Consider the following 14778-nt stretch of genomic DNA (forward strand, 5'->3'; position numbering starts at 1 on the left):
GCAATTCATTTCCTAACTTAGTTTTCATAGGTTCTCCAATTTGTTTCTTATATAAGAAGTGAATTATTAATGTTAATATTGGGACGAAACCTGCAACTATATATCATCATAAACGTAAAACTTTATATCACAATTTTAACTTTTTATAATAAATAAATATAATAAAAATAAATTTTAATATTTTAAATTTATGTACATTAAAATTACATTTTACAGATTTAAATCAAAATATCTTTTGTAATTATATACATCTTTAATATTTTGATTTCCTGTATTTTCCTTTAAAAAATGTAATAATTAATATTTTATAAAAATATTTTAACAGCTAATCACTTAATATGCATAAATTATGCAGATTTTAATTAATTTAATGCAATAAAATATTTCATATAAATTATATTATGAAGAATCTTTTTTTTATTAAAATCAGAAAATTTCATCCTGTCGAGGCCATTTTAATATTTCATAAATTTAAACCTGTCATGAATATTGAAAGGCGTTTTACTCATATCTTCAGAAATTAGATAGGATAAATTACATTTACACCTTATATATTTCAGTTCTAACTTTTAATATAATAGAAAAATTTCTAACATAGCTAAGATTTAAATTATCATAGTCGAGAATAAATTAATTACAGGTATAAAAATAGGAACAGAACCGAATATAAGCGTTTTAATGTCATGAAAATAAATTTAAAAGTTCTGCAAACAATGCAGTTTTAAGTTACAATGCGCAATGTTTTTCGATAAGTTGTCAGTGACAAAAGAAATAAAAAAGAACAAGCCGTAAAATTTCTGAAAACCATCAAATAAAGGCTACAGTCTACCTTAACGCCATTTTAAAAGTTACTTTGCAATGCTAAATAGAGGTTTGGGAAGTCTTTTAAGATGATTTACAGAATTCTACCTTAGAAAAGTGTCATTCAAAGCACGTAATTCTCCACTGAGACATGTCGAATTATAAATTATGTTAACCTTACCTTGCTGAAAATTTTCCAGTATCATAAATATTTTTTATTGCTGAAATCCTAACAACATCAATATTGTCCTCATGTGGCATAATATGGATTAAATTTTTGTATATTTGATTGGTATTCCTTTGCATATTCAGTATTAGTAATTGAAATAAAAAGGTATAAAACGAAATAAAATATCATAAGTGTTTACTGTTGTTTAGTTTATAAAAAAATTTATAAAAATTAGAATTTTAATTTTTAATCTATTGTTGTTTCAATGTTTTTATTTTATTTTTAACATATTGATTTAATGAAATTTATGTATAAATGACATACATAGGTTAATAAATTTAAATTTGAATTTGAAAATGATACAACAATACACAATTAAAATTATCATCATCATCATTTATTGTCTATTGGAAATTTCTTCCCTATTACAAGGGGGTTACATTTACATTGTTTACTTGTTTTTTACTTTACAATACTTTTGATTTTAATTTACACCTATTTTTCCGCGAATACATTCCAAACATTTTTAATTTGAATCTTACAATTTTATTGTTCTATTTCATTAATAATAACATGTTTTAATACTTCATTAGTGTTAGTTTGTTTTGTTTTTATAAATGTCGATTATTTTACAAAAATAGTTATAAATTTTATATAAGTCTTTTTTACCCATTTTGTTGAAGTTTTTTAACAATTCTATTAGCGAGTTGCATTTATAAGTTCGAGTTATGTCATAGTGTTCACGAATATCATTTAATTTTGGACATTTTAATATTAAATGATAAGGTGTTAAATCATCGGAGTTACATAAGAAACATTTTGTTGATAAGCTTATGTAAGTGTTGTTAACATACAGCGAATATTTATTTAAACGAAGTTGTGCTATAAAGCGTTTTACATTCAAGTTTACCGAATACAACATATATGATTGAACTGATGGTATTTTAAATATATCTAAGTACCACGGATGATATTTACTGCTATGTAATGAGAACTGATCTTTGTTTATGGATTGTGCCATAGCTGAGTTTAAAAGTAGTGAGTAGCCTGTTTTCCAATCTTGAATGTTATCTTGAAATAGTAGTTCTGATACTCCAAAAGAGTTGAAGATAGTTTTTAATTTGTTATGCCATAGCTGTTTATTTTTTTGAAGTTTACTTTGCTTGATGTTTTCATGATATAGAGCAATCAAATTGTTGTCACTATTGAATTTGAGTCTGTAATAAAATTTAATGATTCGTTTTAATATGAACGGGAAGGACCATATACGATTGGTTTCATGACGTAGTGCATATCCGGGTATTGTCCGTTCTAACTGAAATAATCTGCGTAGATAGTAAATATGGAATCGTTCTAATTTGTAGAGATAATCCAAGCTCCAAATGGGACTGGCGTAAAATATCATTGGATTAATAATCGAATTGTAAAGTTTCATGTGTATTCTTAAGTCAGAAGTTTTCAATCTGCTGCATAAAAACAAAAGATCATCGATTGCTTGATTGACTTTATTGTTAAGTTTAGAAATGTGCGATTTAAATGTTAAGTTCCAGTCAAAATTAATTCCTAGGTAATTTATCTCATTGACAGTTTGTAGCAGGATATTTTCATGATAAATTTTTGTTTCGTTAACAGATATTTTACTGTTGTTCCGAAAAATAATTATTTTAGTTTTACTTGGATTAACTGCTAAATATTTAGACTTAAAATGCGAATTTAATTGATTGATTTTCCTTTGGAGAGAAATTTTTGTCGGTGCTACCACAACCAAGTCATCAGCAAAGAGAATATAATGAAATGCTTTATTGCCTATGACTATACCATCGTTTACTTCAGAAAAAAGATGATCTATATCTTTCAAATAAAAGTTAAATAAATGTGGAGATAATGGATCTCCTTGAAGAATACCACGTGAATGCGTTAATGGTGGAAGAATGTTTTTACCGTGCTTAATCTTTATTTTATAATTTTGAAATAATATTGATATTGTTCCTGTAAATTGAGAACTAGCACCAATCTCCTTAAGTTTTTGTTGTAATAAAGGTACATATACTGAATCGAATGCCTTTTTAATATCTATAAAAGCAGCATACACTTTTCTATGTTTTTTTACGAGATATATTTGAATAATCATTAGCAAAGTAAATATCGCAAATTCGGTGCCTTTATTTTTTGTATAAGCAAACTGAAATTCTGCTTCTAACTCGTTGATTTTGATCCAATATTGAAATTTTTTTGCAAGTATCGAGGTAAAACATTTTCTAAGTGTAGATAACAAAGCTATAGGTCTATAGTTTTCTGGAGCCATCTGGTCTCCCTTTTTATAGATCATCGTCATGATTATGGAATTCCAAGATTCAGGATAGGACAATGTGCTGTACATAGCATTGAATATTTTCAATAATTTTATTTTAGATTCCGTTGGTAGCATTTTTAAGAATTTGGTTGGTATGTTATCATCCCCTGGGGTAGTATTGTTTTTTGTTTTTTGAATTACTTCGTCGAGTTCATTCATAGTCAAGTCAGCGTTTAAATAATCATCATAATAATTAATATTTCTTTCCATTGGAACTTTTAAATTTTTTATAATGAAGCTTTGATAAAATTTCTTCCAAGTTTCGAATCTTATACAAATGTTAATATCTCCTAGATTAGCTTTTGGTCGAAATTTTCGGATAGTATTCCAAAATATTTTGCTATTATTACTATTATTTATTAAATTTGATTCAATTCTACAAAAGTAGTTTTTCTTTTTCGTCTTAATTAAGTTATTGTAGATTCGTTTGGAGTTTTTGTAATTAATCAAATTTTCTTTATTAGGATTTTGCCTATAAATTTTTAAATCTTGTTGCTTTCGCCGTTTTTCTTTGTAACAATCGGAATCATACCAGATTTTTTTATTTTTATTTTGCGCGTATTTGTTATCCTTGTTTGATATTATATAATCATTCATGATATTCATCATTATTTTGTATACCTCTTCACAGTTATTGTTAGTTACTTCTAGCATATTTTTAAACCGATTTCCAATTTCGGACTCATAACTAGCCAATTTGTACTTTATCTTGAAGTTGTTGTTATATATATAATCCGAATTCTCAAAAGGAAATAAACGGAATTTTGCTATTGTAGGAAAATGATCTGAAATATCGAAATTCGTAGTCTGAAATTCTACACAACAATCTAAGAATAATTCAGAGCAAATTGTGAAATCTATGGTCGAAGCACCCGTATTAGTCAAGCAAGTATGTTCAGCTGGAATATCCTGTTGAATTCTGCCGTTAAGAAGAAACAATCTGTGTTCTGTTAGCAACTCGATAAAGTTTTTACCCAATCTGTTGGTTTGTTTATCTTTCGAAAGACGTTTATTAGATATATTGAAATTGGCACCTTTATATTTTGAATCTATTAACTCACCAATCCTTGCATTAAAATCTCCCACTACCAAAATGAGCGGAGAAATATGACTCCAACTTTCTAATGTTTTAAACATATTTTTTAAAGTACTTAGATCATCAGGCGGAATATAAGCAATTAATAATGTTATTAAATTATTCGTTTTATTTACCAAAGTAGGCTTCTGTAATGAGATAAGAAGTAGCATATAATTGTTGAATTTTTTTATGTCAATTATTTTACCAAGGTTCTTTTTTATAAGGATACATATACCTCCGCTTGGACGGCCTGGACCTGTAGGTTTTTGTGCTTGGATCGATTCCACTATAAAGTTATTGAAAAATTTTGTTTTATAATACAAATTCGAAGTAATCCAAGTTTCAGTAATTGCTAAAATATCCGGATCGTATTTAACACAAAAGTTATTTATTAGTGACGTTTTATTTTTTATTCCTTGGCCATTCCAGTTAGCAATGGAAACCATTTGATTATTCTTTATGACTTTGTTATGTTGCGTATATTTTTGCTTAACATGATATCAACTGTCTGTATTTATTTGATTACTATAAGGACGAAAATTATTTACATAAACCAATTTGCTCAATTTTAGGCTATATGTTATTTTTTCTTGGTTTATCGTTAATATATCATTACGGAGTTTAACTTGGTCTTTTTGTTTTCGTAATTCATGAAGTATTGGGAGTAAATTTTTCTTTCTTATCCTTGAGTTTTTAGTCAAATCTGGGGATATTTGCATGTCTTCCCATTCTTCTAATGCGTTTTTTTGTTGTTTCTTTTGAATAAAGGTATAGAAAAATTTATCACGAAGTTGCTTATTGCTGAATGTTATTCTTACTGTTGTATTAGGTTTCTTAGTTATTAAGTTTGTTTCTGTTATCTCAGTTTGGGCTATATCGTGAATGTTTAGTACATTAGTCATAAAGTTATATACCTCTAACGTAGATATGGATTTCGAGCTTGGATATTTGTATACAATTATTTTTTTATAATTATAATCATTAATTAAAGAGTCTATTTTAAATTGCGTTAGTTCATTTTCACTTTTTTGATTTTCTAGTTGTTGTTTTAAATTTTTAATTTCTTCCTCCATATATATCTGTCTTTCCTTAGTCTCACGTATATCTTGACGTATTCGTTCTACGTCTTCTTTTATATAGACCATTTGTTCTAACAGTTTATCATTTGAAGCATTTATTAAATCTGATATTTTAGTCCATAGAAGTGCAGTTGTGGTGTCAAGTTGACTTGCCGGATTAGTAAGAAGGCTTGAATTAATATTAGGTGACTCACCTGTTGAGCCTAATGAATTCTGCTGACCAGGTTCCATATTTTGATTCGAGAATTCTTTTGTTCCTTCTTGTGAATCACTTTTCGGTTGTGTTCCGTAATCCGTAATGAGTTTGGAGCTTGAAGTGCTTGGTTGAGCTTGTTTGTTCTCTGTCCTCGTTCTGGTCAGTGGAGGTCTTCCACGCCTGACTGGAGATCTTTGCATATTATTATTTTTTGTATTATTGCTTTTTCCTTTACCTTCACTTAGTTAGTGTTAGTTTAAACTTGTTTAATAATAAGTTAATCAAATAAACAGTAATTCACCACTTCGCTGCACAAATGAAAGGTTCACAGAAAAAGTCACTCGCAGCGCCGACGTTCAAACACGCCCCCCACAATTAAAATTATTAAGAATGGGGAAAAAATTAAAATATCCGAAAAACATAATTCCAAAAAATATTAAGTAATATATAATAAAATTGGAAATAAAACAAAATAATAAAAACAAATAGAAAAATTAATACTAATTGCTAGAAAATAGAAAAAAAAATGTAATCAAAATATAGGCATAATGATACTTAAACTCCATTCTAATGTACGTTTTATATTTTTTAAGTATTATTATGTAACATGATATTACTAATCAAATATAAAATTCCTTAATTTTATGGAAATTTCTTAATAATAATAATAATATAAAAATTATTTCAAATATAAAAAGAAAAATGAAAATAATTTTAATTTATTGTCTACAAAACTGTTTTATTAATTAATTTACCGATATTTTCTAAACAGTTTCAAATCGGTTTACGCATTGTTTTCATTTCAGCTTATAATAAAACTTGCGTTTTTCTCTTTTCAACTAAAACTATTTACAGCTTTGGAATTCTTATCAATAGCATTAATCTTTTATCTGTCTCAATGCCGATATAAGTATAGAGGTTTTACTTTAATAAAACCCAATCAGATTTGATACAACTTAACACAAGGCGTGACAGCTGGAGACAAGCATGGTGTTTCTTGAAAACATTTCTGTCACCACTAGGAGGTCGGAGGTCAGTGTAAGTTCCTTTGGATACAGCTGTCACCGTATATGGGAGAAAGCACATAACTTCCAGACATTGTTGTTGAAATGGATGTGAAAGCTTTTTCCTGTTGCTTGAATGAAATGAAGAAATGTCTTTCCTTTATCCTAACATGTCACAAACGATAAGATGTTAAAAAATCAAGTTACTTTAGGTATTTGTTAACGAGTCGCTGAAACACAAATGTGATATTTTAATTATAAATTTCTTAATTTTTAAAACCGTTTACCATTTATACTTAAGACTAGTACTAATAAGTAAGTTTATCAACGTTAAATGGCATTTAATCAATTCATAACCTTTGATAAAGTATAATAAAGTTTTTTTTAAATATTTACGTTTTTGACGCAATAATTTAGATTCATAATTATACAAATTTAAAAGTAAAATTTACTGGTGTGTAGCCTGAACGGATATGAAATTTCAACAAATTATTATAAAGTAGTTCGTTTTATTACAATATTACAAAACGGTCATTAGCTTGGTACTAACATTTCACGGCAATACTAACAGAATGTGAAGGGAAAATATAGCGGTATAGTGAATAATACGAGGATAAATTTATAAATTTAGGAGAAAATTTTTAAGAATCGCATTAGGACTTTAATTTTTAATCGAGTAAAAACTTAATCTTTGAAGTTGATTACATTTAATAATGATTGATACTTATAAATATTGATAATAAATTAAAATTTTAATGTGACAATATTTCATATATGTTTACTATAAAGTAAACATACTTTATAGTAAACAATTACTTAAAAAGTATATTTTAGATTTTTGAGATTAATTTAAAATTTTATTAAAACAAATTTATAACTTCCTATTTTAAATAATTAAATATATAATTATACATAATGATCAAAATTCTTATAAATATGCGATTTTATTTATAAATATTACAGAAAAATTTAAAGCACAGTATTTAAATGAAAAATGCAATTTGAATATTCCAAATTAAAAGAAACCACGCCGAATTATTTAAATATTTAATTTTAATAAAGCTGAAACAGAAGAAAACTTTTCTGATTTTTTAAATGAAATGAAGAATTTTTTATGCTATTTTTGCTTCAGCATTTTTATAAAAATGATATTAGATAATGTTGATCTAGTGCCCACAAAGTAGAAATAGTTTTAAAAAACCTATAATAAAGTTTTAAGTTTAATTTCACAAAATATTATCAAATTGCAATTACTCACATTCAGACAATAATTACTTGAATTAAACAATTAATTTCATTAAGAATAAAGGTCATAAATTTTTTTTAACTCAGAAAGTATAATCTCTTAAAGAAATTAAAGATAAAAAATAGCTTTTATAGATTACTACGTAAGTTTAATTCAAATTAACTTTTAATTTGTACTTTTCCATTATTAAGATTAAGCGTCATAGAAGTTAAGGATTAACTATAATATTTTAAATATAATCAATAAAAATAACATAATTTCATTTAAAAAAAATTATATTATGATGAAGTCTTTAGAATAACATAACGAGATAGACAATCTTTAATAACTGTTTACTTAATTAAGTATAATTGAAAGCACGATATCATTTTATTTCAACTTCCTAATTATTCTAAATTTAAATGAATTACTTTACTTTTGTTTATATTTAATAATTTAAGCTTCTTGAAAAGAATATACAAAATTCTTGGCTAACTGCAGATCTTTCAATTTTAAATATCAATATACATGTATTATTTTAATTGTTAAATTTATCTATTATAAAGTTTTTGATATTTTAGTTATATAATATAGACACTGAAGAGATAAAGAATAATGCTTACGCGAACTTATTGATATTTGATATATATTAATATGTATACTGAAATATATCTTATCTGTTCGATTCTGGTTCACCCTGTTAGATATATACAGGATGAGTCATTAATGAAATTTATATAGCTTCAGTACTTTTGGAATGAAAAGGGTAAAGGGACTTTTGACTCACCCTGCACGTAAATTATATTTTCAATTTCACTTTTAGTAGTTTTGAATTAATTTTTTTTTCTTATAAAAATTAATTGCAATGAATTTATTTGCATACAAATTTAAGTTCTTAATTACTGGTTTTATTCGAATAATAACCTCTATCATATAGATCATTCGTTATAAAAAATATGCTAGTTGGTTTTTCAAATATAATTTCATAAATAACTTTATTTAACATAAATAAAACAATTTAAATACTTTAACTCAGCTTTCCATATTTGGTCTAAATTTTAGTTGTGTCTTGCCCCTATACATCATACTTCTCCTGAGAACAGTTGGGTCATGCCGGTCATTCATTTAACTCCGCTCTGGAAAAAATTTGCATTGAAATCATATCACTTCCGGTCCGTACTGGAAGTTCCTATATAGTTAATATACATTTATATTATATTATATAAGGTTATATATTTCTCTATGTATGGTCTCGATTTTCATCTATCTAACTCGGTTGTCGAAATTACCGAAGGATAAACAGACAGTGGGAATGCATATGTCTTCACTTTGAAAATTGCAGCCCCTAATAACGGATACCAAACGGGTTTGTACAAAGGAAACAACAACTTCCCTCGGATAGTAACCGCAGAGAAAATACGTAGTTTAAAACAGTAACCGCAATTATTTAAATAAAAGCGATATTAATAATATTTTAAATTAAATTATTATATATTATGCATTTAACTTTCTAAAAAAAATAATAAATAATAATTTCTGTTATTATTTTAAGAATATTTAGAATATTATCATTAATTCTGATTACACAAATAATCTATGAAATTTGCATAATTGAATCACAAACAGTTATTTTATATTCTACGATTGTTTATCATTAATATTGCTAACAATAATAATACTTTTATAAAAATAAAAATGAATAAGATTTCATATTGTTTTATTTATTTTAAAAATTCTATAATGAACAGAATTCTTTTTGCAAACTTCAAAAGGGTTTGTCGAATTTTTAATAGTAAAATTGAATTTAAAAATGTTCTAAAATGAAATAAAATGATTAAAAATGGATTTGAATTTTAAAATATATAATTATATATATATATAACTTTTAGAAATAAAAAGATTTGTCATCTGTAATAAGATGAAAATATTCTGAAAGACATCAAATCTTCATTTTATGAGAAAATTAATATTATTATTATTATTAATCTTTATTAGCGTATTATGGGAAATTCCCGTTACAAGGGGGAAATCATAGAAAAGCGGAACAATAATAAATATGGCTGTACAATTTTGTATTATTTCTAAGTTACAATTTATATCAATTAACTCTATGATTCGCTTTCTATGTTTTTACTTACATTCTCAGACATTTTAATATATTTATTGAAAAAGTTATATAGCCTAATTAACACTGTTGCACTTATTTGAAATAAGTTGTTATAGAATTTCGTGATTGATTTACTGTTAGACAGGACAGTAATACCAAATTGATTTCTGATCTCTGTACATTCCTTACATACACAAATTATATGATAAATCGAGATTTGTTCTTTACATAAGTTACACAAATTGTTTTTAATATTCAGATAATTCTGATTAACTATTACATAAAAACTATTCAGTCGGAGTTGCATGTAAAATCTTTTCATCGCGAATGGAATGGGAAAATGCAAATAAACAGACGAAGGAGGGAAAATTAGATTATCAATATACCAGGGATGAAATTTAGAGTTCTGTAGTTTATCCATTTCTTGCTGGATTGAGTTATTAAACATGTTTTCTATTAGAATGGAGTACCCAAAATTCCAATCTGCTTCCGTATTATTAAATAGTATAGGTGATATTCCATATTTTGCCAACATTCGACAAAATTTATTATACCAATTATTTACGTAATTTTCCTTTGTCTCAGTTAGACTCTTAAGTTTTTTTAATATAATATCTATCCAAATATTATGACTATTTGTCAATCTCTTATAGAATTTTAGAATTCTTACTACCAAATAAGACTCTAGTTGTAATCGATTTGTATCATGCCGGATCGCATATCCGGGTACAGCTCTGTCTAAGCCATATATTTTCCTTATGTATAATAATTGAATTTTTTCCAGTCGGGATATCCAGTCCATGCCCCATATTGGAAAGCCATAACATATTGAGTTTATGACTATTGTTGAAAAGAGCTGCATTTGTTTCTGTATAGAGTTTATTCTTATTTTAATTAATAAGTGAATAAGGTTATTAATTAATTTGTGTGCTTTGTTCCATATATATTGCGCATGAGCTTCAAAAGATAATGTTGAAGATAAACTAATTCCCAGGTACGAAATCTCCTCGACTACTTTTAGTTTCTCATTTAAAAGGTAAAAATTATAATCTTGTCTAGACAGTCTTCCACCCCTTCGGAATATCTGAACATACGTTTTGTTTGGATTAATTTTTAAACCTAGTTGTAAGAAGTATTTCTGCATTAAATTAATTTTTCTCTGTAGACCCATTTTAGTGTTCGAAATTAACACAATGTCGTCTGCATATTGAATTGAATGAATTAGCTGATTCTCTATCAAAATCCCATCCTCTTCTTTATTAAATTGCCCATTAATGTCGTAAATCATAAAATTGAATAAGTGAGGCGACAGTGGATCACCCTGCAGAAGACCACCATAAATATCAAATGGTGGGTATACATTTTTTCCACATTTAATTGTAACGGAGTAATGACCAAATAAAAACTTTATAGCCTTAATAAACAAAGTATCTGCACCATGATTTTTTAGTTTATCACATAATGTTCCTATTGAAACCGAGTCAAAAGCCTTTTCTAGGTCCAAATAAACTGTATATAATTTGTGTCTTTTTCTGGATAAATGGATTTGAATGATTGAGATTAATGTAAATAATGCTGTTTCTGTTCCACTCTTTTTAGTAAATGCAAATTGGGAGTCTGAAATCAGGGAATTTGCTTCCAACCATTGAATAAATCTTGTCGCCAAGATTGATGTAAAAATCTTCCTTAATGAAGAGAGAATTGCGATAGGTCTGTAGTTGCTAGGATTTAATTCATCGCCTTTTTTAAATATCATTCGGAAATATGACGAGCACCATGACTCAGGGTAAATACTGTTTTCATACATATAATTAAAACTAAGTGCTAACAATTCAGCCGTATCAAATGGTAATCTTTTTAAAAAACTATTTGGAATGGAATCAGGTCCCACAGCAGTAGTTTCTTTTAATTTTTTAATAATGTTTACTATTTCTAGAGCCTGAATTGGCGAATCCAATACACCCTCATTTCTGTTCATTGTATCCTGTCCTGATTCTAGAGTATTATTTATATTATTTGCCTTCCTTTTTCCAAAAAATTCAAACCATTTTTCAAATCCAACAAACACTTGCTTTTCCTCCTTTATCCTCGGTCGATATTTTTTAACTGTTGACCAGAAAAAATTATTGTTTTTCTCAGTAAGTAATTTTTGATTAATCGTATTAAAATATTTCTTTTTCTTCGCCTTTATAAGATTATTATATCCTTTTCTTGAATCTATATATTCCTTTAGTTGTTCTCTTAATCGATGTTTACGAAATAATACCAATGCATGTTCTTTTTTTCTCTTTGCTCTATAACACTCCATATCAAACCATTCTTGCTTAAATTTATATTTCTTCTTATTTAAGTTTTTAATTTTATGACAATTCGGTTCTATAATATAGTCTTTAAAAATTTTTATTAAAGAATTGTATATTTCTCCAATCTGTACTCTATGGATTAGTTTGATTCTTTCTCCTATTTCACTTTCGTATTTTCTAATGTTAAATCTACATTTCATCTCTTGTAAGTTCTCTTTTATATTTTTCTTTTCGCACAATAATAGGTTAGGCAGGTCTTCTCCTATAATTAGTTGTAAAGGGAAGTGATCGGATTGGTCGTTATCTAACACCTTAAATTCAATACAATGGTCCAATATAAATTCTGAACATATTATATAATCTATGACCGATGCTCCTCTTGGAGACAAAAAGGTATGTCTGCCAGGATAATCCTCTATAGTACGACCATTTAGTATGTATAAATCGTGACTTTTGGCAAGTTTAAGTAACAAGTTTCCTTTTTTATTACTTCCTGTGTCAGAGCTACTTCTTATATTGTAAATTATTCGGTTATTTCCTTTATAATATGAATCGTTGAGATTTCCAATTCTGGCGTTAAAATCGCCTATAATTAGCCATAATGGAGTAAAATGTAACCAGTTCGATAAAATCTTTTCAATTTCTTGATAAGGACTTTGAAGCGTTTCATAAGGCGGAATATAATTGACTATTATTGCCAGATATCTTTCGGCGAAATTACTAAGTTTTTTTGTTTCCAATTTGATCAAAGAAAATATTAAATATGAACTTGTATAAGAGTAAATCAAGCTCCCCAAAGTTTTATTCATTATTAACATAATTCCACCTTTAGGCCTGCCTACACCAGGATTTTTTAAAGCAGGGACCATTATGTAATCAAAAGTCTGTAAAATTTGTATGTCGTTTGTGGTTAATTTATTAACCCAAGTTTCTTCTATACCTATTATATCATACTTCTCCATCATCTTTTTTAAATAAGTTGAAGAAAACTTATTTCTGAATCCTTGGACATTCCAAGTGAGTATTCTAATTCCAGACTCTTTCATATATTCCATTTTAGATTTATCGCACTTACTGCTATTATTATTAAAAACATTAGTATTATTGGGTAAATTTAGTAATTGAAATTTACATCTAAAAAAGTTTTAGCATCCACTAGGCAGTTATTTGTAAAACTATATGTAATTTTCATGTTTTTATAAATGATATAGTCATTTCTTAGTAAAATCTGGACACCTTTTTTCTTAGCCTCTATATAATATGGAAGAATTTTGGCTCTACGATCTCTTGTTTCTTGGGTAAAGTCAGATGACATGCGCAAATTATTATATGGCTCTTCCAATGAAACTTTTTTATAATTATAAAAATAAGATATTATTTGATTCTTCCTTTGAACATTAGTTAAAGAAATTTTTAGAATAGTAGGTTTTTCCTTTTTAATTATATAAATGTCTTTAATTTCTTCTAATTTAAAGTCTGTTATTTTTAAGGTCTTCTGAATAAATTTAACTAGGCTTTCTTTTATAATTGTACTTTCTTCTATTGGGTATCCGAATAACATTAAGTTAGCTTGCTTAATTATATTTAAAGTGTTATTTACCATATATTGCTGGGCTTCCATTTTTCTGTCAAGGTCAGGAACCATCGCCTCAAGTTGATTTACTTTCTGCTCCAACAGGCCAAACTTTGTTTTGAATTCCTTTAACTCCTGGTGAATTAAACTTATTTCGGATTTAAGTTCCAGAATTTGTTCAGTTATGGATTTATGAGAAGCTTGTACAAGTTTTGACAGTTGTTCTATGCTGGTTGTTATCGGATTATCATCTCTCTCCCTCACTTCACCATAGATTTCCAACATAGACTCCTTTTCCTTTTCTCTCTCATTTTCATGTGTTATTTCCGTCCCTTCCTTCTCCTTGGATGATGTATGTTGTCTACGGAGCATTGTATCCACACAAGCTGCTTTAGACATCTTAACTGTACTTGTACTTCTAGTCAATGGCGGTCGTCCTCTCTTTGGCGGAGAATGTGACAATGGACCTGGGTTTTGTTCTATCCCAGCCATTATCAGCTTTATCCGTATAATTATTAATAAATATACCTGAATTAGCCACAAATTTAACGATAAAAGTTTCTTTTTTTCATACCAAAAAAGCTCCGACTTAATTTTCACCCTCATGGTTAAACGCCTGGAGCGCCCCCTCGAGAAAAATAAATTTTATATATTTTAAATAATATTGTGACCCTATATTCGCTGTCATCAAAATATAAATTGATTTTCTTAAAATGGACAAGGACCGACTTAATATAGGCTAAGTCCATTTTAGTTAGAAAATTCTGAAACATGACAATGATCGAAAACGTCTTATAAATATGAGTAGACAGATTTGAAGAAAATTCGGATAAATCTTCAAAGACAACCAAAGTTTTTAGATTTCCTATTAAACATCCGCAAGATATACA

General features: G+C 27.2%; 1 protein-coding gene across 1 annotated transcript; it reads right to left on the reverse strand.

Annotated features, from left to right (window-relative positions):
- Positions 1-13429: 13429 nt before the first annotated feature.
- Positions 13430-14380, reverse strand: LOC136988812 (uncharacterized). Its single transcript, XM_067286776.1, has one exon. The coding sequence runs from the start codon at positions 14378-14380 to the stop codon at positions 13430-13432; it is 951 nt and encodes a 316-aa protein (XP_067142877.1).
- Positions 14381-14778: the final 398 nt, after the last annotated feature.

This window comes from Centruroides vittatus, unplaced genomic scaffold (genome assembly GCF_030686945.1).
Source record: "Centruroides vittatus isolate TY-2023 unplaced genomic scaffold, ASM3068694v2 scaffold_386, whole genome shotgun sequence".
Classification (NCBI taxonomy): Eukaryota; Metazoa; Arthropoda; class Arachnida; order Scorpiones; family Buthidae; genus Centruroides; species Centruroides vittatus.

What these genes read in the sequence shown, in the direction of transcription:
- LOC136988812 (XM_067286776.1), bottom strand. Translation starts at nt 14,380, where the DNA reads ATGGCTGGGATAGAACAAAACCCAGGTCCATTGTCACATTCTCCGCCA.